This window comes from Ovis canadensis, chromosome 8 (genome assembly GCF_042477335.2).
Source record: "Ovis canadensis isolate MfBH-ARS-UI-01 breed Bighorn chromosome 8, ARS-UI_OviCan_v2, whole genome shotgun sequence".
Lineage (NCBI taxonomy): Eukaryota > Metazoa > Chordata > Mammalia > Artiodactyla > Bovidae > Ovis > Ovis canadensis.
The window spans coordinates 59,329,198-59,352,771 of NC_091252.1; the positions used below are offsets into that span (position 1 = coordinate 59,329,198).

General features: G+C 37.2%; 1 protein-coding gene across 1 annotated transcript in view; it reads left to right on the forward strand.

Annotated features, from left to right (window-relative positions):
* The window catches only part of RNGTT (RNA guanylyltransferase and 5'-phosphatase), a 237,060-nt gene that overhangs the window by 30,865 nt on the left and 182,621 nt on the right, over nucleotides 1-23,574 (forward strand). The window contains exons 5-8 of the mRNA XM_069598310.1: nucleotides 2,997-3,072; nucleotides 4,603-4,843; nucleotides 13,941-14,050; nucleotides 15,223-15,324. Coding sequence (XP_069454411.1) covers nucleotides 2,997-3,072; nucleotides 4,603-4,843; nucleotides 13,941-14,050; nucleotides 15,223-15,324 — 529 coding nt within the window. The remainder of the gene's footprint in view (nucleotides 1-2,996; nucleotides 3,073-4,602; nucleotides 4,844-13,940; nucleotides 14,051-15,222; nucleotides 15,325-23,574) is intronic.

A 23,574-nucleotide genomic window follows, 5' to 3' on the forward strand; every position in this document is an offset into this window, starting at 1 on the left:
AACAAATAACACTGGTGTGTGCTCGCAGTGTCTCAGCCACACTGGGCCTGCCCCCACTCACAGTGCACACAGCTCAGGCTCTAGGTTGCTCTGCTGGGAACCGTCTGAGGCTGGCCCTGGGCTGCAGGCACCTCTCAGGTCTAAGCTGCTCAGGTTCAGGCACTCAGGTAGTCCTCAGAGGCGCAGACTCAGTTGGGCCTGTGTTTTGTGCCCTTCCCAGGTCCGAGTAGCTCAGGTGTTTGGCGAGCGCGGTCACTGTGACTTATCGCCTCTTCCTTCCCTGCTGCTCAGTTTTCTGGATGTACAACTGGCGTACCTTCTCAGGCGGATGATGACCGTCCAGAACCCCAAGAAGTCTTAGTTAGCAAATAAGTCTGCTTGCAGTTTGGTAGATAATGTTTCTCTGGGGCTGTGATCGACCCCTTCCAGCCCTTTGGGCTCTGGCTGCCTGTCACCAGAAGGGAATGGTCTGCAGCCGGCTAATTCTGTTCCATCCTTTATTCTGTGCGCGGTCCTGGTGGTGTCTTATGTTAGAGCTTTTCGTGTGGTAGCTATCCCACAGTCTGGTTTGCTAGCGCAAGTTAGTTTGCTCTGGTTACCCTCGGGGCATTTGGGCCTGATCCTTAAAAAGCAGTGCAGCCGGCGCCTCCCTGCCCAGCCCCTGTTTGCTAGTGGTGGATGCAGGCATCTGTACTGCTTCTCCACTGGGGGAATTACCGTTGGGCTTGTAATCTGTGGGTTTTAATTATTTATTTATTTTTCCTCCCTGTTATGTTGCCCTCTGTGCTTCCAAGGCTCGCTACAGACTCGGCAGTGAGAGTGTTTCCTGGTGTTTGGAAACTTCTCTCTTTTTAAGACTCCCTTCCCGGTATGGAGCTCCCTCCCTACTTCTTTTGTCTCTTTTTTTGTCTTTTATATTTTTTACTACCTCTTTTCGAAGACAATGAGCTGCTTTTCTGGGTGCCTGATGTCCTCTGCCAGCATTCAGAAGTTGTTTTGTGGAATTTACTCAGTGTTTAAATGTTCTTTTGATGAATTTGTCGGGGAGAAAATGGTCTCCCAGTCCTATTCCTCCGCCATCTTAGGACCATCTCTATAGCAGCTTATTTCTAAGGAGTGTCTTTTTTTGTTCAAGGCTGATCTCTTTATTATTATTATTTTTAAATCTCTTAGGAAACTTCATTTCATTTATATCATTGTTTTCTATTACTTTCAACCTCTGTGAATTAACCAGATCTTTCTCAGCCTATAAACGTATTTAAACCTCTTATATTAAAATATTACCCTGTCCCCAAAAAACCTTTTCTTGCTGTTTTATATGTCCTCTTCCCCTTCCCAGCACACTTTCCAAAAGATTGACGCTCAAATCCGTTCATTCCTATTCACCTCATTGCAATGTGGAGTCCTCCCTCTAAACAAATAGCGACTTTCAGTTCTAATCTTCATGTGACATTTAAACAGTTCTTGGGTCTTCCTCTTTCCCTGGTAAACATGACCCTATGTTCATGTTCTCTTTATTTTCTTGACCCCATGAAAGTTCATTTTTAGTCTTTTTTTAATGCCTTCCCACCCCCTCAACTTATTCTTGAAAGGTTAGTTTTCCTCACATTCCATCTTTATTTATGTTCTCTTGTTCTACCCATTTTTAGTGATTTTATCCACACCACAGACACCTTCTGTAGTTGACTATAAGCTGATCATTCTGGAATCCACAACTCCAGCTAGACCTCTCTGTGAAGCTCTTTACCCTATTTCCAAATATTTTTGAATCTCATAAGAAAACACTCCCCTCCCCTCTTTTTTTTTGTATTTTGGCCAGACCACCAGGCATAGGGATGGTTCCCTGACTAGAAATTGAACCCACGCCTCTGCAGTGAAAGCACCAAATCCTACCCGCTGGGTCACCGGGGGACTTCCTATTAAGCACCTTAAACTCTGCATGTCCAAGTGTGCTCACTGTGTTGACTCTGCACGTACAGCTATACTCATTGTGTTGCCCAGTAGACTGATATATAAACTCCTGTATTTTGTAACTTGGTGGGTGGTGCCGCTGCCTAATTAGTCATCCAAGTCAGAACCAAAGACGCCTTCTACATCTTTTCTATCAGTGTTGACAGTAATTGATCCCTCAGATTGCAGATTCTACCTTAAATGTTTCTTCCATCTGCCTCTCCGTGTTATTCCCATCACCAGGACCCTTGTCAGTCAAACCCTAATCTCACATAGAGATTAGTGGGATGATTTCCTTGGTAGTTTTCTTGCTTCATTGATGCTTCTTCTCTATTTTGTGTTGAACTGCCAATGAAGTGGATTTTATAAAATGTGATAATTTAGTAATGTACACCAAGTTGTTTTTATTACATTTTCAAAGTAGTTAAAATGATTTGAGAATGCAATCATTTTTGGAAGTTATGAAGCACATTTGTAGCTTTGCGTATTATAAAGATAGGACCATACTTACCTGGAATATGTTCTGAAAAAAAGCTTAACAAAAATAAATTTCTTTTTCTCAGCAGTTTTTCCTTTTAAAAGTCTATTTTGAAAGATTGTAGGCTAATGTAAAGATACAGTCAGTTGGCTTCTAGAGAGCTTTAAAGTAATTTTATTTTTATTGTGTTGTATGTTCATCAGTTTCTGTATCCAGTCAAGTGTCCTGTGTGGGTGTGTATGTGTGTCTTTTAGAGTTGTATGTTTGATGAAATATCTCGTTATTTAAAATGCTTGGATCTTTTAGTTTTGAAATAAAACTTTAGACCTTAGAAACAGTTGTAATTAATAAATCAATATGTTATATTTAAACTGTTACTAGTGCTGTAAGTTATATTCCAAGCAATTTAAGCTGACAGGTTTAATAGTTATAAGAAAGGGCTAAGTTTTAAAAATGTGGTTATTTTATAAAATGATTGAAATGTTTTGTTTGCAGGTTGGAATTTTAAAGTGAAATGTGGCCTCTGAAGTGATTTGTAATTTTAAATCAAAACTGCTTTATTTTCTAGGTGTTCATTGTACCCATGGTTTCAATCGCACTGGTTTCCTCATATGTGCCTTCTTGGTGGAGAAAATGGATTGGAGGTATTTGTTTCTTGTTGTAGTGAAAGAAGATATATTTAGTAATTGATAAAAAATTTTGTCGATTTTTTTTTTCAGTTTTAGCATTTTATATTTCCAGGTTTTTTGGTGAAGTCATGATTAACAAATAGATTACTTTGGCTCAGACTGTAAAGTGTCTGCCTACAGTGCGGGAGACCTGGGTTTGATCTCTGGGTCAGGAAGATCCTCTGGAGAAGGAAATGGCAACCCACTCCACTACGCTTGCCTGGAAAATCCCATGGACGGAGGAGCGTAGTAGGCTACAGTCCATGAGGTCACAAAGAGTCGGACATGACTGAGCGACTTCCCTTCACTTCACTCCATGATTAACATGATTTCAGTGGTTTTTATTTTAGATTTGGTTAATCTTTAGAATACCATTCATTACTGATGTTTTCTACCTAGTAGCATGTTGAGTGCTTATGGATCCCAAATACTACACATTTTCTTTCCCAGATTGTTTTTTTCACATCTTACAGAATTATTGGAGACAAGTTCTCCCAATATTTTGTGTATGTTTTCACCTTGGAGGTTACTACTGTTGTTTTTCGTTTCATTTTTAAGTACCTTTTAAAAAAATAGCTGCTGAGTATTAGAAAAAGCTTAAATACTATAAATACCACGTACCTTATGTTAAAACTGTTTCAGAATGGTTTGTCTCTTAGTAGATTGAATGCCTTGAGAGTAGAGACTGTGGTGTGTCCATTTTATAAAACTTCTGTTATGCTTTGTATAATAGTCTTAAATATAAAGGTATTTTTGGGGACTGAGTTACTCTATTTAAGCCGATCAACAGGTCTTTATGAGCACCTGTTAACTTGTAAAGTGTCTTTTTAGATTCTGAGAGATTAGAGAATGAGATATTACTGAATTTCCTCACTTTAAAGTTCTTTTGTTTACAAAGCCTTTCATGCAGTAAGTCCTTCTCTGAATATAATCACCTGAAGTAGACATGTGATTATGTTACCCTGTTCACTCATCCTCTGTGGTTCTCTACTGCATATATTCTGCCTCTGCCTTTCTGCCCTTTCAGATGCCCTAAAAGGTAACTGTACACTATGTCGACTGCTATGTCAGACTCAGCCTATGCTTAGCCTCGCTCTGATGACCTCTGCTCTTAACGCTTGGGTCTGTTGAAAGTTCCTGAAAAACCAGCATGCTTTTACTTTATCTTCATGTTGCTTTTCCTTGACTGGTGTTTTCTGTTATAATCAGACCTCAACCTTTAAGGGTTTACTTAAATTCTTTACAGACTCTACCCAGGTCTCCTCATTACACTCATTGTAGTTTACCTTTAGAGTTTAGGAAATACCATGTACCTTGTGTTAAAACTGTTTCAGAATGATTTGTCTTAGTAGATTGAATGCCTTGAGAGTAGGGATTGTGATGTACCCATTTTATGAAACCTCTATTATACTTTGTTATAATAGCCTTAAATATAATAAGAGAAATTTGATAAATCTGCATAAATGGAGAGTAGTGAGGAAATTGCATGGTGTTTATTTTCCATAGTATTGAAGCAGCAGTTGCTACTTTTGCTCAAGCCAGACCGCCAGGAATTTATAAGGGTGATTACTTGAAAGAACTTTTTCGTCGCTATGGTGATATAGAGGAAGCACCACCCCCACCTCTATTGCCAGATTGGTGTTTTGAGGATGATGAAGATGAAGATGAGGACGAGGATGGAAAAAAGGAATCAGAACCTGGGTCAAGCGCCTCCTTTGGTAAAAGGAGAAAAGAACGTTTAAAATTGGTAATGTTTAAAGCTATTATTATAGTCTACCTTTTTCCTCTACAGGTTTATTGAGATTTATGCAAATAGAATGTTGACTATGTTTGTTTTGCTGGATTTGTAAGGTTTCTCCATACCTGTTATTTCCAAAGACTCTTTTTTTTGACTGCACCATGTGGCTTGTGGGGTCTTAGTTCCCCAGCTGAGGATTGAACCTAGACCCTTGGCAGTGAGAGTGTGGAATCTTAACTACTGGACCACCAGGAAAGTCCCCCAAAGACTTTTTTTTTAAATTAATTTTTATTGGAGTATAGTTGCTTTATAATTTTGTATTTGTTTCCTCTGTACAGCAAAGTGAATCAGTTAAACATACACAGTTATCCCCTCTTTAGACTCCCTTCCCTTTTAGGTCACCACAAAGCATTGAGGAGAGTTTTCTATCCTCCCAAAGATTCTTGATAGCCATGGATCGTGGACTTTTCTACAAAAACTTTTCAGTTATATGAATTTTTCCTGTTTTTGTTTCTTAGGTAAACCAAAGAACTGTTAGATGTTAGATTGAGAATTTATTGTTTCTTTGCAAAAGATATGAGATTCCAACTAAATATAAAGTGAATATTTTTCCTAGTGCTTTACAAACTTGTCCCATATTTAAAATAACTTTATACATAAATTCTCCTTTCCATGGGTGGCACTTTCATATTTTTCTGTAAAGTTGAATTCAGAAAACTCTTATTTCTTCAATAAGCAATTCCTATTAATCTTCTAGAAATACAAGGCCTAACAAAAAGCATTAGGTGTACCTTCTTTTCTTGGTGGGATAGTGGATATATTGAGAAGAAAAATGCTGGCTGTGACTGTACATACAGAAGTATATGTTGTAGGCCAAAGGGGAAAGTTAGGAAAAGTGTGGTGGTAATTAATTGTTAATAAAGTTAATCATTCAGGTATGTGGGATACCATGGTTGAGTAGTAAGCAGTAAACCTCACAACTCATTTCTTAGTAGGTATTGATTCACAGGCAGGAAAGAGAATGCCTGAAATGTAACTCATAAAATATAATTATTTGGGACTTAAAGTTTCTTATTTGGAAAACATTTTGTTAATATGTATACATTTCAATCTTCAATATTCTACCACCACTAACAAGTGTATAAATTGCTTTGAAACATGAAACTAATTTCAAAAATAACATTTTTTTTAGTCTGACTTATTTTCTGGATTTATATCTGAAATTACTGAATCACATACCTGGAAAAATAAGTATCATATTCTAAAGAAAGTCTACTAGCATAACACATAGATGATTACCCTCTCATATCATTTTTATGAGGGAATTCAACTGAATTTTTAAAGAGTAACATTAATTAGAAGCGTATGCGTAATGTATTCTTGAATTATGATCTAGTATTTAAAAGTGTAAAAGTTCTAAACAGCTTACTGGAAAAGGTCAGTTTTCATTCCAATCCCAAAGAAAGGCAATGCCAAAGAATGCTCAAACTACCGCACAATTGCACTCATCTCACACGCTAGTAAAGTAATGCTTAAAATTCTCCAAGCCAGGCTTCAGCAATACGTGAACCGTGAACTTCCAGATGTTCAAGCTGGTTTTAGAAAAAGCAGAGGAACCAGAGATCAAATTGCCAACGTCGCTGGATCATCGAAAAAGCAAGAGCATTCCAAAAGGACATCTATTTCTGCTTTATTGACTATGCCAAAGCCTTTGACTGTGTGAATCACAATAAACTGTGGACAATTCTGAAAGAGGTGGGAATACCAGACCACCTGACCTGCCTCTTGAAAAACCTGTATGCAGGTCAGGAAGCAACAGTTAGACCTGGACATGGAACAACAGACTGGTTTCAAATAGGAAAAGAAGTATGTCAAGGCTGTATATCGTCACCCTGCTTAATTAACTTATATGCAGAGTACACCATGAGAAATGCTAGGCTGGAGGAAGCACAAGCTGGAATCAAGATTGCCGGGAGAAATATCAATAACCTCAGATATGCAGATGACACCACCCTTATGGCAGAAAGTGAAAAGAGCCTCTTGATGAAAGTGAAAGAGGAGAGTGAAAAAGTTGGCTTAAAGCTCAACATTCAGAAAACGAAGATCATGGCATCCGATTCCATCACTTCATGGCAAATAGATGGGGAAACAGTGGAAACAGTGTCAGTATTTTTGGGGGCTCCAAAATCACTGCAGGTGGTGATTGCAGCCATGAAATTAAAAGACGCTTACTTCTTGGAAGGAAGGTTACAACCAACCTAGACAGCGTATTCAAAAGCAGAGACATTACTTTGTCAACAAAGGTCTGTCTAGTCAAGGCTATGGTTTTTCCAGTGGTCATGTATGGATGGGAGAGTTGGACTATAAAGAAAGCTGAGCACCAAAGAATTGATGCTTTTGAACTGTGGTGTTGGAGAAGACTCTTGAGAGTTCCTTGGACTGCAAGGAGATCCAACCAGTCCATCCTAAAGGAGATCAGTCCTGGGTGTTCATTGGAAGGACTGATGTTGAAACTGAAACTCCAATACTTTGGCCACCTGATGTGAAGAGCTGACTGATTTGAAAAGTCCCTGATGCTGGGAAAGATTGAGGGCAGGAGAAGGGGATGACAGAGGATGAGATGATTGGATGGCATCACTGACTTGAGGATATGAATTTGAGTAAGCTCTGGGAGTTGGTGATGGACAGGGAGGCCTAGTGTGCTACAGTATGGGGTCGCAAAGAGTTGGACACGACTAAGCGACTGGACTGAACTGAACTGAACTGATTTTACAGAATGAGTTAAGTTTGCAGCATTTATTTTTCTTTGCCAGCAGAAATGCTTTAAAAATTATATTCATTTAAAAATATTCAGTTAAGTACCATTAAATCCTTATTTTTACAAAAGAGCTCCAGTGGCATAAGAAGTGCATGAGAAGTGCATGTGTTTTTAGGGGGAAAAAAATGACGTAAAATAAAAGTAAACCCAAACCTGGTTTCTCCTGTTTTGTTTTGTCAGTTACTAAGAGGAGTATTTAAAAATTCCTCACTATGATTATGGATTTACCTACTTCTCCTTATAGTTCTCTCAGATTTTGCTTTATATGTTTTGAGGTGACACATTTCACATTCGTGTGAAAATGCCTTTATTTTCCCCATCTTTTTGAAGAACAATTGTTCTTCGAAACCCAGGTTCTTGACTTCTGTGTTGGCACGTTGAACATATTCTGTAATTCATTTCTTTTGAGAAGTTGCTTCTTTAAAGGTAATTTCTTTTTGGTTTTGATTTCAGCAGTTTTACTATGATGTTTCTACCTGTGGTTTTCTTGCATTTTTCTAGCTTTCTACTTGCAGTGACTCTTGAATCTATGGTTGGATTTTTCTTTTATCAGTTTTAAATGTTCTTGGCTATTATCTCTTCAAATATTAATTTATATCAATTTTTTCATCTCTTTCCTTCTACCCAATAGACCTTTTATATTTTATTATTTCTTAAAATGTTGTCTATGTTCTTTTCAATATTTTCTATACTTTTGTTTCATTTTTTTCAGTCTGGATATTTTTTTCTGACCAAGTGTTTTAATTCTCTATTTTAAGTTTGTGCTGCTGTTAAATTTATCCATTGAGTTCTTAATTTTAGTTATTTTACTTTCACTTCTGGAATTTCAGCTTGAGTATTAAAATAACTTTCAGTTCTCTACTGGGATTCTGCATCTTGTCATTTAGGTTTTTGAATTTATTAAGCCTATTTGAAAGCCCATGTGAGGTAATTGATGTACAGCTATCCTCTGGGTCTTTTTTTGTTTTTTGTTTTTCTTCTTGTGTCCTTTGATTTCTAGTCAGTTGTAGTTTTTTTTTTTTTCTTCCTACCTGGGTATTTCTGCTAGCTAGATATTATGTATGAAAAATTACGGAAGTGGTTTGTGGCTCTGTACCCTGTTATCTTCCTTCAGAGAAGATTTGCTTTTGCTCCTACACAAGATAGGAGTAGAGAATCTTAACTCAGTTCGGAATTGAACTGTTAAAAGCTGGGCTTTAGTTTGAGAGCTGGTCTGATTTTGGTTCACCCCAGTTCCCAGAGTGTGGTCTTCTGGGAATTCTAACTGAAAGCCTGGAAAATTAAGCAGGACCTCTCCTCCTTGATGGCCTGGTACTCTAGTTTTTGTTTTCCTATTCTTGTGATAAATGCTGAAAGTTCTGTTCAGTTTCTTACCCTCTCAGCTACTATTTTTGAAACAGTGCCTATAGATGAAAATCCTAGAGGAGAAAAATTATGCCAGCTGTCTAGCACATCTCTCTGGAATCCCATTCTTTCTAAGTTCTTGGCTTCAGGTCCTTAACACCTTTATAATTCTCTGATGTGTTAAAACAGGTACTTTTAACTTGTTTTGTAATGTTTTCTCATGGCTGCACCATTGATCTAAATAAGCTAGTCTGCCACTGCCAAAAGCAGCAAGCTTCCCTTCTCTTTTTGGAAGAAGCAATTAGGTTTGATCTCTGACTGACATTGAGGACATGGTGGATTTCAAGAATATTTGTATTTATACTTCCAAAGGTAGAGTCATGAAAAAAGAAAACTCTAAAGCCTTATGTACTTTAGTAGGTTTTTCTTCTTTTCAGATCATAATTAGTAAATATTAAAATTGTTAAATAGTTTTTATTTATAAAATAATATCTTACATTAAAGAAAGTTTGGAAACAAATAATCTTTCAGTTTTCACCCTACCACTAGCATTTTTATCATCTTAAAAGAATTCTTCCTTTTTACTTACCTGTCTAGTTACCTATCTCTTTTAGAGTGTCCACAAGTGACTTAAAGTTCAGTTCTGTTTGTAAAATAAAAGTGTGAAAATCTGGAAGTGTATATAGGGTTAAAAGTTATCTCTTTATTCTCACTTCCACTCTACTTTTTGATTATACTTCTAGATACTGACTTTTTCTATGTATTTACATACATTTATTCAGTTTAACCTGACTCCCCCTATCCGTTGTTAACATAAATGTATTTAATGTTAGCTTTTTTTTTTTTTCCACTTGGATATCTTTTCTTAGTACATTCAGAACTACCTCATTCCTTTTAGCTAGCACCAGAGGGAATAGTTTATAAGCAGCAAACAGAACATTCTTTAGAAGACAAGAGAGGGCATCAAGCCATAAAATAATGGCAGGCTATTATGAAAAAGAACTAGTTAGAGAACTTGGAAATGATAATAATAAAGAAAAAAATCAGGAGGTGGGTTTGATAGTAGTCTGAAGTTAGCAGTCTGGAGGAGATTATCAAACTGGAAGATCCAGCTAAGAAATTTTTCCTGGATGTAGCATGAAAGGACAAAGAAATATGAGGAATAGTTTAGAGTTTTAGGTAGTGACCTGTGTGAATGATTTAATAGTATGAAAAGTCACAGAGGGAACAAATATGGTAAGGATAGGAAATGTCTTTCTGAGGATTATTTTCTGTGGTACAGTAGAGCTAGGTCACAGTAGTGATCTTTCTTAAGATGGGAGGTGAGAAAAAGGAGACAGTTGTGTTCAGGGTCCATAGTACCACCCCGCTTTTGAAAATTTGCTAGAACTCAGTATATACTTAGTTGTACTCAGAGCTAAGATTTAGTGCACCAATGAACTAAGAATATCCAGATCAAAAGGGGAAAAAAGAAGTGGAGTTTTGAAGAGTCCATGTGCAGGCTTCCTTATGCTCTCTCCTTCCCACAGGGAATCATACAGAGCTCACTCTTCCCACAGCAGTGGAAATGCAGCAGCGTGTGTGTGATGTTGCTGTCTAGGGAAGCTTGTTAGAGTCTCAGTGCCTAAGGTTTTTATTTATGGTTTGTCATGCAGACAGCATGTACCTAGCATGTATCAGTATTCCAGAATCCCAGAAGCAAAGCATTTGTTCAGCGTAAGTTTTATTGTCTGTACAGGTAGTTTAGGCATGATGACCCAGTCTTATCAGTTGACTGAGAACAGTGAAAGTCGTTTCCCAGATGCCATCCAGAGGCCCACCTGGCAAGCAGTCCTGTTATGTTAACTCTTTTCTATACACTGGTGCACACTATTCGAGCAGTTTAATTACGAGCAAAAAGGGAGACTGAGGGTGATTGCTTGATGCAGAAATATTTGGGAAAGGCTTCAAGCATAGTTATTACTTGAGGATAAGGAACTAGTGGAATCAGTGAAGTTGAAAATAACCTGAAATCATAGCGGAAGAAATGGCAGAGCAATTTCTGAGGAGACTGAAGGAAATGGAGTTCATGAGCAGATAGAAGTAGGTCTTAAACAAGAGTAGGGAAGTCTCATCCTTTGCACTGAGATTGTGATTTTTCCTCAGTAAATTTCAGCTGCCTGTTTCCTTGTGGGTGGGGAATGCATCCCATCCACAAAGAGAGCTTTTATGTAACCAGCCGCAGTGGTTATCTGCCCTACTTGATTCTGCTAATGGCTGAATGAGTTAGCCTGAATGGAAGAGGAGCTATAGAAAGAGGCCAGGAGAGCAGTGAGGATATAAGAGAATTGTTTACACTACCCTATTGGAGAAAGCGATGGCACCCCACTCCAGTACTCTTGCCTGGAAAACCCCATGGATGGAGAAGCCTGGTAGGCTGCAGTCCATGGGGTCGCTAAGAGTTGGATACAACTGAGCGACTTCACTTTCACTTTTCAATTTCATGCATTGGAGAAGGAAATGGCAACCCACACCAGTGTTGCTTGGAGAATCCCAGGGACAGGGGAGCCTGTGGGCTTCCGTCTATGGGGTCACACAGAGTCGGATACGACTGAAGTGACTTAGCAGCAGCAGCAGCAGAGTAGGACTTGGGCAGTGAGAGAATGAGTGGTTTTCACTTAAGAGAAAAGTGAGTGGTTTTCTTGGTAGAGAGCTAGCTTCCAATGAGGACACAGGGTACAAGGTGTTCGTGAAAATGGTTAAGTTTACAGGGAAGGTTATTTATGAAAAAGATTCCAGGGTTTACATTGGAAAGGTGATTAATGATAAGATGAACCAAGAAGGGGCTCAGAAGCAGTGAGGACAAGACCATCAGAGAGGAAAGGTGACTGGAGAGTTGAATTTTGGGTAATGTCAGCAGTGTGGTTGATAGGCATGACAGGTGTGGATGTAATTAATGGGCAAGTTCATGGTTAGAAAACTTTCATTTTTCTTTTATGTTAGTTGAGATTGAAGATAGTTAACAGAGAGCCAAGAGTGATTAGTTCTTTGTACTGAGGCTCAATATTTATTTATTCTGTTCAATTAAAAAATTTAGCTTCCTCAAATGTTTGTGTTTTTAGGATTAATTTATGCTAATTTGACCTTTGCTTTTCAGAAATTATCGTTGATTTTTTGCCTTTGTTTAGGAAATACATGCTCATAAGTGAAACTGGATACCTTCTTCATGTGAAACTTCTATGCTATTAGTACTTTCAGAGTAAAGATGCTTTCTTTTTTAAATTAATATATACAAGATATAATTTTATCAGGATATTGAAGTTATTTGAGTGTCTCAATAACTAAACATGTTGAAAAAACAACCACCTGATTAAGTTTTCCTTTGAAAATACTCTGTTTAGTTATTATATTTAATGGAGAAATGATTCTAAAACAGAAACTTTATTGGCTAATAAAGAGAGGTTATGGTATAATAGGAGAGGAATGGTACTCTTTGATCCTTTGGCTCATGGAACCTCCCTTGAAGGAAAACAAGGTAGATGACATTTTAAATAACTATAAAATATGATTCAGAACTAGGGGCAAAAAGTAGGATCAGTGTCTGGTGGATTGACCTAGGACTCTTCTAGATTTGACCTAGGACTCTTCTAGATGTGTATGTACTAAACATTGCATTCTTTTTTTCTCTTCCCAAATAGTTCAGGTTGCCAAGTCTTTGCCAGAAGATTGATCATTGCAGTTTGCAGACCATAGTTTTTATTCCTTAATTACGTTAACATCTCTCTAGCTGTTTTATAGATTTTTCTTGAGACTGATGCCAGCCCTCTTATGGGTTGCAAAGTAATTGTAACATGAATCTAGACTATTTTTTTAGTGTCTAAAATTTCCAGGAGTGTTCTTTATTTGATACATAAATTCTCCATCTGCTTCACTTCTCTGTGATATTTTAAAAGTATATTTGCTATGAAAGACAATAATTCATTTTCTGTAGTTCTGAGTCAAAGAATTTAGATTAAAACTTCAGGGATGATAGAGAAGGAAATGGGAGCCCACTCCAGTATTCTTGCCTGGGAAATCCCATGGACAGAGGAGCCTGGCGGGCTACAGTCCACGGGGTTGCAAAAGAGTTGGACAGGACTGAGCGACTGAGCAACCAAAAGTACGAAGTGTTCAATCCTAACTGGTTAGCTGGAAATCATTTAGAAGTTGTGTGGGTCAAAGCGGTGGAGAATGTACGTGTTAGATCTCATTCAGTTAGTAACCTTTACAGAATCCTGTGTATGTTTATTAAACAATAAACCAAAAGCGTTTGTATTAAAAAAAATTCAGTGATGAGTAATATTTAGTTTTTATGTTGATACATCTAATGACTATAGCTTAGCCATTTTGTCTACTGTTATAGTCTTATTCTAATTTACAAAGGTATATATTGTAGGTGTGTATCTCAAAATACAAGCTCCATTAGTGACACAACTTCCCATCCTCTTCAATGGGAATCATTGGTGAATGATATAGTTTAGACCTGGGTTCAAATTCTGTTTTTACCATTTGAATAAATTGCATAAAATCTTTATGCCTCATTTGTTCATTTATGAAATAAATGTAATGCAGTCTGATTTTCAGAATTGTTAAATAAAGGTTAGAGAAACTATAAAATGCCAGGTACTTTGCCTAACTGAGTAAATGGTGGGTAAGTTATTATTGCTGTTATGATTCCTGAGTAGTGACCACGGTTGCTTTGATAGCATGATATAGACACTGGGCTGTATATGTACATTGAAAATCATATGCCTGATTAAGGAAAACTAGTGTACAGTCCCAGAGAAGTCTACAGAACCTCCTGTAGCAGACTATTTGTTGCATATATTTACTCAGATTTCTGAAAATAAATGAATCTGTCATTCCGTCTAGTCTTTGTAGATAGATTTGAACTCTAATATATTTTTCTTTTCCTTTTATTTTCAGGGTGCTATTTTTTTGGAGGGTGTAACTGTTAAAGGTGTAACTCAAGTAACAACTCAGCCAAAGTTAGGAGAGGTACAGCAGAAGTGTCATCAATTCTGTGGCTGGGAAGGGTAATAAGCATTTTAAGTTTTAATTAAAGTTTTAAATAAAATTTATTCTTACTCTGCAGTACTTAACATTAATGCAAACAGTGACATAGCTTCTTTGCTCCATGAAATTTCTGTGTTTACATAGAATTCTTTGTCAAGCAAAAGTTTATCAGATTTTTCTCAAGATAAACAGTGTAATAACTAGATTTTTGAGTCAAAATTAGATGACTCACATGTCTTCTCTAGAGGAATAGAAAATTACTGTTGTTACCTTCTGGTGTTTGTTTTGTGGGTTTGATTATACTGTTGCTGATTAGAGTTTTGGTTGCCCTTATGATTTTATTAAGAAAGAAGAGGTGAAACTTGAATGAGCCTCCCTTTCCAGTTTTTCTGTCATCAGAAACCTAGAAGAATCAGCTTTAAATATACTCTGCCCCTTACCATGACTTGAAGATATTCATAAGACATTCATAGCAGAGTATTCAGGGGAGAGTTCACGGCTCCCAGGTCTTGGTCTGTGGTCGTTCCTGTTGGTTTTTGCCATCTGTGGCAGAAAACTTTAATACAGTTAGAACATGATGAAATAGGGTTATTGTTAAAAATTCCTAATATAAAGAACTTTTGGACTGGTACATACAGATCAATCAACTAGAAATAATTTTAACTGAAAGCTGCAAATGATGATGAAGTGATGTCAGTTTTAGTGTTCTGTTAAACCCTTGCCAGTGTACCTTAATCTCGACCTAAATTTCTCCTGTTTTGTCACTTCTGGGCATCTTTTGAGCAGAAACTTGCCAACCCTGCAGAGTTATGCCAAGTTGGCAGTGTCATGATGGAGAAGTATGGGGCCTAGAGCAATGTAAGATAATTAAGGCAAGACTTCTTCCTGAAGCAAAAGACTTGTAAATATATATGCATTACTATTTAGATCATGTATTTAATATTTAAAAATTAGCCCAGTAGTCTTAATTCATAGTGGCATTTAGGATCTTGTTAACTCACATTTTAAAATGTCAAGAAAATGATAACATTTTGTTAGCATTCTTGTGAAAGCTGATATTACTCCAACTGATGTTAATTTCATGATTGGGAGACCATTGTGCTACATGTGTGACTCATGTGAGATTGGTTTAAGACATGTATTGCTTTGTATGGATACCAGCCATAATAGTGATACAGTGATCTTCGTTAAGGTCTGGATTCCCTGGAGCACAGCCTGTTTCCATGGACAAGCAAAACATTAAACTTTTGGAGCAGAAGCCATATAAAGTAAGCTGGAAAGCAGATGGTACTCGGTAAGTTAGACTTCTGAAAAAGAAAAGTTATACTAAATAACCCAAATGCTTGAAGAATATTGCTTTGTTGTGAGAGAAGGTTTGTACTTTCGGGAGTGACATGAACAGCAAAATAAACTGTTTCATATATTGTATAGTTTTTGTTTTACTAGTATTCTTAGTTGTCTACTACAGTTATCTCATTTCTTAAATATTTGGTTTCAGATTAAATGTAAATCTGAAAGTATATTTTCTTAATAATATTGTACTTTTGGTATGTCTGCTGCCCACCACCTTGTCTTTAATGGTTACTGGGCACTTCTAAAATTAACAGATGTATTATGAGTTTATAATCTAAAAATTACCAAGTCCCCTGATTCATTCTGTATTTTATTCCTTCGATCGTTTTTCCTTTTTCTGTTAATCCTTACTAATGCTTTTTGTAATTTTATCCACTCTTAAGGTTCTATTCTTACAACAGAGCTTAGCTTCACATTTCATATTCCTAAGTTTAAAAGTATTGATTAGTAAAAATTTTATGCTTCCTCAATACCAGTTAACTTTTTCTCAATTGTAATCTATTTTATATGGCTTTGCTATATATGTATTTATTCATTCAGTGCATTTTATACCAGTTGAAATAACTACTTTAACAGATATTAATATAGAAGTCATTAATTTTTTCATAATGAAAATATTTTAGAATAATTAGACTGTATGTAGTATGTGTATGGGCTTCCCCGGTGGCTCAGCAGTAAAAGAATCCACCTGCAGTGCAGGAGGTACAGGTTCGATTCCTGGGTCAGGAAGATCCCCTGGAGGAGGGCATGGCAGCCTTCCCCAGTATTCTCGTCTGAAGAATCCCATGGACAGAGGAGATTGGCGGGCTACAGTCAGTAGGGTCACAAAGAGTCGGACACAACTGAAGCAACTTAGCATGAACGCACATATATGTATGTGATATATACACACGCATATGGGGCTTCCTTCGTGGCTCAGAAGGTAAAGAGTCTGCCTGCAATGCAGGAGACCCTGGTTTGAGCCCTGAGTTGGGAAAATCCCCTGGATAAGGGAATGGCAACCCATTCTAGGTACTCTTGCCTGGAAAATCCCATGGACAGAGAAGCCTGGAAGGCTACAGTCCATGGGGTTGCAAAGAGCTGGACGTGACTGAGCAACTTCACTTTCACTTTCGTATATACATATATGTATATTTTAGTTATTTTAGTTTTTTTCCAGGTTTGTTGAGATACAATTTGACATGGCATTAAGCAGGTTTAAGGTGTACAAATTGTTGATTTGGTACACATATATTGCAAAATGGTTACTGCTGTGGTGTTAAGTAACACTTCTATCACTTCCATAATAACCATTTCTTTTTGATAGCGAGAACATTTAAGATCTATCATCTTAGCAGTTTTCAAGTATGTAAACACAATAGTAACTATAATCAGCATGTTGTGCATTAGATCATCAAAACTTATTTGTCTTATACCTGGCAGCTTGTACCCTTTGATTAGTATCTCCTCATTTTTCCCACCCTCTCATCCCTTGGTAGCTACCATTCCAGTTTTGGTTTCTGTGAGTTCGGCTTTTTTAGATTCCACATATAAGTGACATCGTACAGTATTTGTCTTTTTCTGCCTTATTCCATTTAACTGATGTCCTCAAGTTCCATGTTGTCACAAGTGACAGGGTTTTCTTCTTTCTCATGGCTGAATAATATTCCATTGTGTGTGTGTGTATAATATACACTTTTTTAATTATATATATATACTTACATGCATCATTTTTATTCATCTGTTGGTGGATAGGTTATTTTCATATCTTGCCTATTGTGAATAATGCTGCAGTAAAAATGGGAAAGAAAATAATATCTTTAAGATCCTGTTTTAATATTTTATTTTTAAATATTATTTTGAAGATGATATAAGTTACATTTGATTTTTATGACAGTTTTTGAATGTCAAAATGATAATTATATCTTTTTTTTTTAATACTGTCTTCATCTACATTTAACTTTGTGGTGACCTTAAAAGATACCTATGGAGATATGGAGTGGATATAACTTGATTTTACTGTTAATATTAATATTTTTATAACTACTATTGTAATGCCAATAATGAAGTAAAAGAAAAGAACTCAAAGTATATTTGCCATAAGAAGTATGTAATGCTATGGGAATAATTTGTATAGATAAGCAAAAGTCTTTTAATGAATTGATAGCCATAATGAAAGCAAACCTTACGAGAACTGAGACTTTTGTCTTCCTAACCACTGTGTCCTCAGTGCCTAGAATAGTGCCTGGCACGTGATGGGCACTCAGTAAATGTTTATTGGATCAATTAATCATTGAAAAGCTGTCAATGTCTTCGCATGAAAGTTATGGGAACATTTGTGATGGTTGTGAAATTTTTGAGATTTTAAATGTGACAACTCTCTGTCACATTAATTTCCAAACAAAAATGTAACCAATTAGTCAAAAGCAGCAGCAGCAGCAGCAGCAGCAACATATTTCAAAGAACATAACACATAGGGTAGGATAAAGCTAGATGACCCTAAGAAAAATGTTTGGATTCATATAAGATAATGGCAATCCATTACCCAATAGATTTGCTGTAAAAGGATTAAATAAAGTAATTCCAAACAATTAGCATACAGTGGACACTCCGTAAAAGATAGCTACTGATATTTTCACACATACTTCTGATGTATGTGTATTATATGTGTGTGTGTATATATGTATATGTAATACACATATATATGCAAGCATTCTTGCTTTAAGAAAAATTGAATACACAGTTCATTGTAGTTATTGCTTAACTTCTGGTTTTAAGCTTTTATATAAGCAGTTTACTAAACATATACATTTGAAATGTAAACTGTAATTTTTTTTTTCTCATAAAAATGTCCTATGCCTTTGTTTTAATTGAGTGCTAGACATGTAGTCATGCTATACTTGTCCTGACAAATACTTGGTGACTTGTAGAAATAGCTGTTATGTAGATAAACCATTTATAATATGTTCAGGGAGCTTCTGAACATAGTTACTGCTCTAATGGTTTTTATACAGAACAGTGTAATTACCCCAGGAAGTTAGTAACTTGCCTGGATCCTTTGATATGTTATCTCATTAATAATGTTTGTAGCAGATGTTTATTCCAGTGAGTGGAACTGAATGTTCAGACAGGAATAGTGTGGATAGGATAATGAGATGCTACACTAGAAAAGTTTTATATACTGAGAGGAATATTAAAGAGGTTTTAGATATCTCTGGAATAATTTTCAGTGAGCTACAAACAGATGATATTTTATGCTGTTTAGGAACAGAATGAGTAAATCAAATTATTAACAATTCAGTGATGTTACACTGCTATAATTTAGATTTGTTCACTTAGCTGGTTTTTAGTTCCTCTTGAGGGAAGATATCAGAGCAGATAAATTTCTGTTTAGCCCTAATTTTCTTTCGATCACAAAGTAAGTAGTTTTTTTTCTGGTATATAACAACTTTGACTGAATATTGCATTTAATAAGAATTTACTTCCTGTCTTATTTCCTAATAAGTATTAATTAGGGCCATAACATTGTATCTAATATTTAGAAACTCACTTGTAAATAAAACTATGCCTGGAAAGGATTTTTAATTTGTGAACTCTTCTAGGGAGACTTAGTGTGTTTGTGGTGATAACTTTCCTTCCAAGGAGCAAGCGTCTTTTAATTTCATGGCTGCAGTCACCATCTGCAGTGATTTTGGAGCCCCCCAAAATAAAGTCTGACACTTGTTTCAACTGTTTCCCCATCTATGTCCCATGAAGTGATGGGACTGGATGCCAAGATCTTCGTTTTCTGTATGTTGAGCTTTAAGCCAACTTTTTCACTCTCTCCTTTCACTTTCATCAAGAGGCTCTTTAGTTCTTCGCTTTCTGCCATAAGGGTGGTGTCATCTGCATATCTGAAGTTATTGATATTTCTCCTGGCAATCTTGATTCCAATCTTGATTTTTCCAGCCTAGCGTTTCTCATGATGTACTCTGCATATAAGTTAAATAAGCAGGGTGACAATATACAGCCTTGATGTACTCCTTTTCCTATTTGGAACCAGTCTGTTGTTCCATGTCCAGGTCTAACTGTTGCTTCTTGACCTGCATACAGATATCTCAAGAGGCAGGTCAGGTGGTCTGGTATTCCCATCTCTTTCAGAATTGTCCACAGTTTATTGTGATCCACACAGTCAAAGGCTTTGGCGTAGTCAATAAAGCAGAAATAGATGTTCTTTTGGAACCCTCTTGCTTTTTCGATGATCCAGCAGATGTTGGCAATTTGATCTCTGGTTCCTCTGCCTTTTCTAAAACCAGCTTGAACATCTGGAATTTCACGGTTCACATATTGCTGAAGCCTGGCTTGGAGAATTTTGAGTATTACTTTACTAGCATGTGAGATGAGTGCAATTGTGCGGTAGTTTGAGCATTCTTTGGCATTGCCTTTCTTTGAGATTGGAATGAAAACTGACCTTTTCCAGTCCTGTGGCCACTGCTGAGTTTTCCAAATTTGCTGGCATATTGAGTGCAGCACTTTCACAGCATCATCTTTCAGGCTTTGAAATAGCTCAACTGGAATTCCATCACCTCCACTAGCTTTGTTCATAGTGATGCTTCCTAAGGCCCACCTGGCTACAAATTCCAGGATGTCTGGCTCTAGGTGAGTGTTAGTGATCACACTTTTGGGATTATCTGTGTCATAAAGATCTTTTTTGTACAGTTCTTCTGTGTATTCTTGCCACCTCTTCTTAATATCTTCTGCTTCTGTTAGGTCCATACCATTTCTGTCCTTTCTCGAGCCCATCTTTGCATGAAATGTAAAGATGGTATCCCTTGGCATCTCTAATTTTCTTGAAGAGATCTCTAGTCTTTCCCATTCTGTTCTTTTCCTCTATTTCTTTGTATTGATCGCTGAGGAAGGTTTCTTACCTCTCCTTGCTACTCTTTGGAACTCTGCATTCAAATGGGTATATCTTTCCTTTTCTCCTTTGCCTTTTGCCTCTCTTCTTTTCACAGCTATTTGTAAGGCCTCCTCAGAAAGCCATTTTGCTTTTTTGGCATTTGTTTTTCTTGGGGATGGTCTTGCTCCCAGTCTCCTGTACAATATCACGAACCTCCGTTTATAGTCATCAGGCACTCTGTCTATCAGATCTAGTCCCTTAAATCTATTTCTCACCTCCACTGTATATTTGTAAGGGATTTGATTTAGGTAATACCTGAATGTATCTAGTGGTTTTACCCACTTTGTTCAATTTAAGTCTGAATTTGGCAATAAGGAGTTCATGATCTGAGCCACAGTCAGCTCCTGGTCTTGTTTTTGCTGATTATATAGAGTTCCTTCATCTTTGGCTGCAAAGGATATAATCAATCTGATTATATCAATTATATCAGTTACAATTATATCAATTATATCTGATTATATCAATCAATTATATCTAGTTATGACCAACCTAGACAGCATATTAAAAAGCAGAGACATTACTTTGTCAACAAAGGTCCATCTAGTCAAGGCTCTGGTTTTTCCAGTGGTCATGTATGGTTGTGAGAGTTGGACTATAAAGAAAGCTGAGTGCCGAAGAATTGATAGTTTTGAACTGTGGTGTTGGAGAAGACTCTTGAGTCCCATGGACTGCAAGGAGATTCAACCAGTCCATTCTAAAGGAGATCACTCCTGGGTGTTCATTGGAGGGACTGATGTTGAAACTCCAATACTTTGGCCACCGGAGCTCTCCACATCATCTCCACTGATGTGGAGAGCTGACTCATTTGAAAAGACCCTGATGCTGGGAAAGATTGAAGGAAGGAGGAGAAGGGGACGACAGAGGATGAGATGGTTGGATGGCGTCACCGACACAATGGACATGGGTTTGGATGGACTCCAGGAGTTGGTGATGGACAGGGAGGCCTGGCGTGCTGCGGTTCATGGGATTGCAAAGAGTCGAAGATGACTGAGTGACTGAACTGAAGTGAATGTGTCTGTGGATATATTTGAGGGGGTGGAATCCAGAAAATAGAATATTTGCTTTAATCTTGTAACTAGATAGAGGCAAAATTGGCAGTACAGCATTGGTCTTCTGTAGCTTTCTTTTTTTCCCCCTTCATTGTTCTGTATTTTAGAATTTGGACTTCCAAGATATGATTTAATGTTGTTTTTCTTCATTGTATAGTTAGCTCATTTTGAAACTTAATGAAAATTTAGCACCTTATTTCAAATGATAACCTTAAACCAGCTTTCATTATTTGAAGACTCTGGTCCTGTTTTTTAACAGTTTCATTAGAACTATTAATACTGTCAGGGTGCAAGGCCAGTGTTTTTGCATCTGGGAGGAACACAAGAAAGCCATAACTGCTGTGTTCCTTTCTTATGTTCCCTTCATGGCGAAGGGAGACAAATAAGGAGTGATTAGAAGTTGATCAGAAACACTGTTTATTGATCTAAAGCTATAGTTGATGATATCTGGTAATAAATTGATTAAAAAAAGAAAGTAGTGGAACTCATTTTACTCTTACTCCTCCTCTAAGCTCGCACCTTACTTACCATTATTTGAAGTAGACAAAGTGGGGCTGCTTTGGTTGTTGAACATTTTGGGGCAGCATGTGGAGTTGTATTCTGGGTGGCCTCTTAAGGTCACCATGGAACTTTTTAGGGTAGCATATCCCAAATGCTGCTGGATGTTTGGGTTACATTGGTGGCTCAGACGGTAAAGAATCTGCCTGCAATGCAGGAGACTCCTGGGTTGGGAAGATCCCCTGGAGAAGGGAATGGCAACCCACTCCAGTATTCTTTCCTGTAGGATCCCATGGACAGAGGAGCCTGGTGGCCTACAGTCCATGGGGGTCACAAAGAGTCAGACAAGACTGAGCGGCTAACACTTTCATTTTCACCATTGTGGTAGTATTACCATCATGTGTGAGTGTGTGTTCTTTCGCTCACTCATGTCTCACTGTTCGCAGCCACATGCACCGTAGTCCACCAGGCTCCTCTGTCCATGGGATTCTCCAGGCAAAAAACTGGAGTGGGTTGCCATACCCTTTTCCAGGGGATCTTCCCAACCCTGTGGCTCCCACATTGGCAAACAAATTCTTTACCACTGAGCCACTTGGGAAGCACCTATTACCATCATAGTAAGCTTTTCTTTTTTTTTAAAAGAAAAAAATCTAGAGATCCAAATTCAGTAGGATTTAGTTGGCTTTGAGAATTTGGTTTCCAGAGCACCCCCGCTACTTCAGATTTCTAGCCAAGTCCAGGAACCACTGCCCTTAGTGCCCTGTTGAGTGAGCACAGTTTAAAAATCAGTCATCTAAACCAGAGCAGTGTTTGAAATTCAAAGTGTAGTTGCTCAGTCATGTTCAACTCTTTGTGATCCTATAGACGTAGCCCTCCAGGCTCCTCTGTCCTTGGGATTTTCCAGGCAAGAATACTGGAGAGGGTTGCCATTTCCTTCTCCAAGAGCAGTGTTTAGCCAGCCATTGAGTTAAGGATATAGCTGAGGATTTGTCCATTAATTGATTAAAGGAGATTCATATCAAATGGTTGTTAGCATGATGTTCAATAAATGTTATTGTTACCATAGTGTAAGACTCCCTGGGCAATCATTTTCACTTGGTAATCATCATTTAGTTTCCCAGAATCTATTCAAAATTCTCTTAGGTTGTGGGGTAGTTACTGTACAAGAATAAAAGTGGGTATAGGACAAAAGCAATCTAATATTTTAAAAGCAAACTTTTGAAATAAATGTCAGCTACTCAAATCTTTAGGATTTACCAAAGGATAAAAAGGACCTTTAAATATTAATTTCTTTAATTAAACTTCTTATTAATATGAGAGTTACTACTTATTAACAGAGATACTATCTCTGAAATGCTACTTAAAAATAGAAAATCAACTGAATTCATTACCAAATTTGGCTCAAAAACTGTTAGAGCTAAACAGAACATACACAGGTAAAACCTGTGTTGCAAACATAAGAGCAGTCCCTGGTTAAAATTTGAGGTTGTCCATATTCTAGGGGTAATGAGCATCTGAAACTTTGAAACATTAATAAAAACCCCTTTTGTTAATATTCTTAAATATATATGTATTTAAATAGAGCTATGCTATAGAAGTCAAATATATGAGGAGAAAATATATATTGACAGTGATAAAATATATATTAAGTCATATATATATATATGTATACACACACATATTCAGTTCAGTTGCTCAGTTGTGTCCGACTCTTTGTGACCCCATG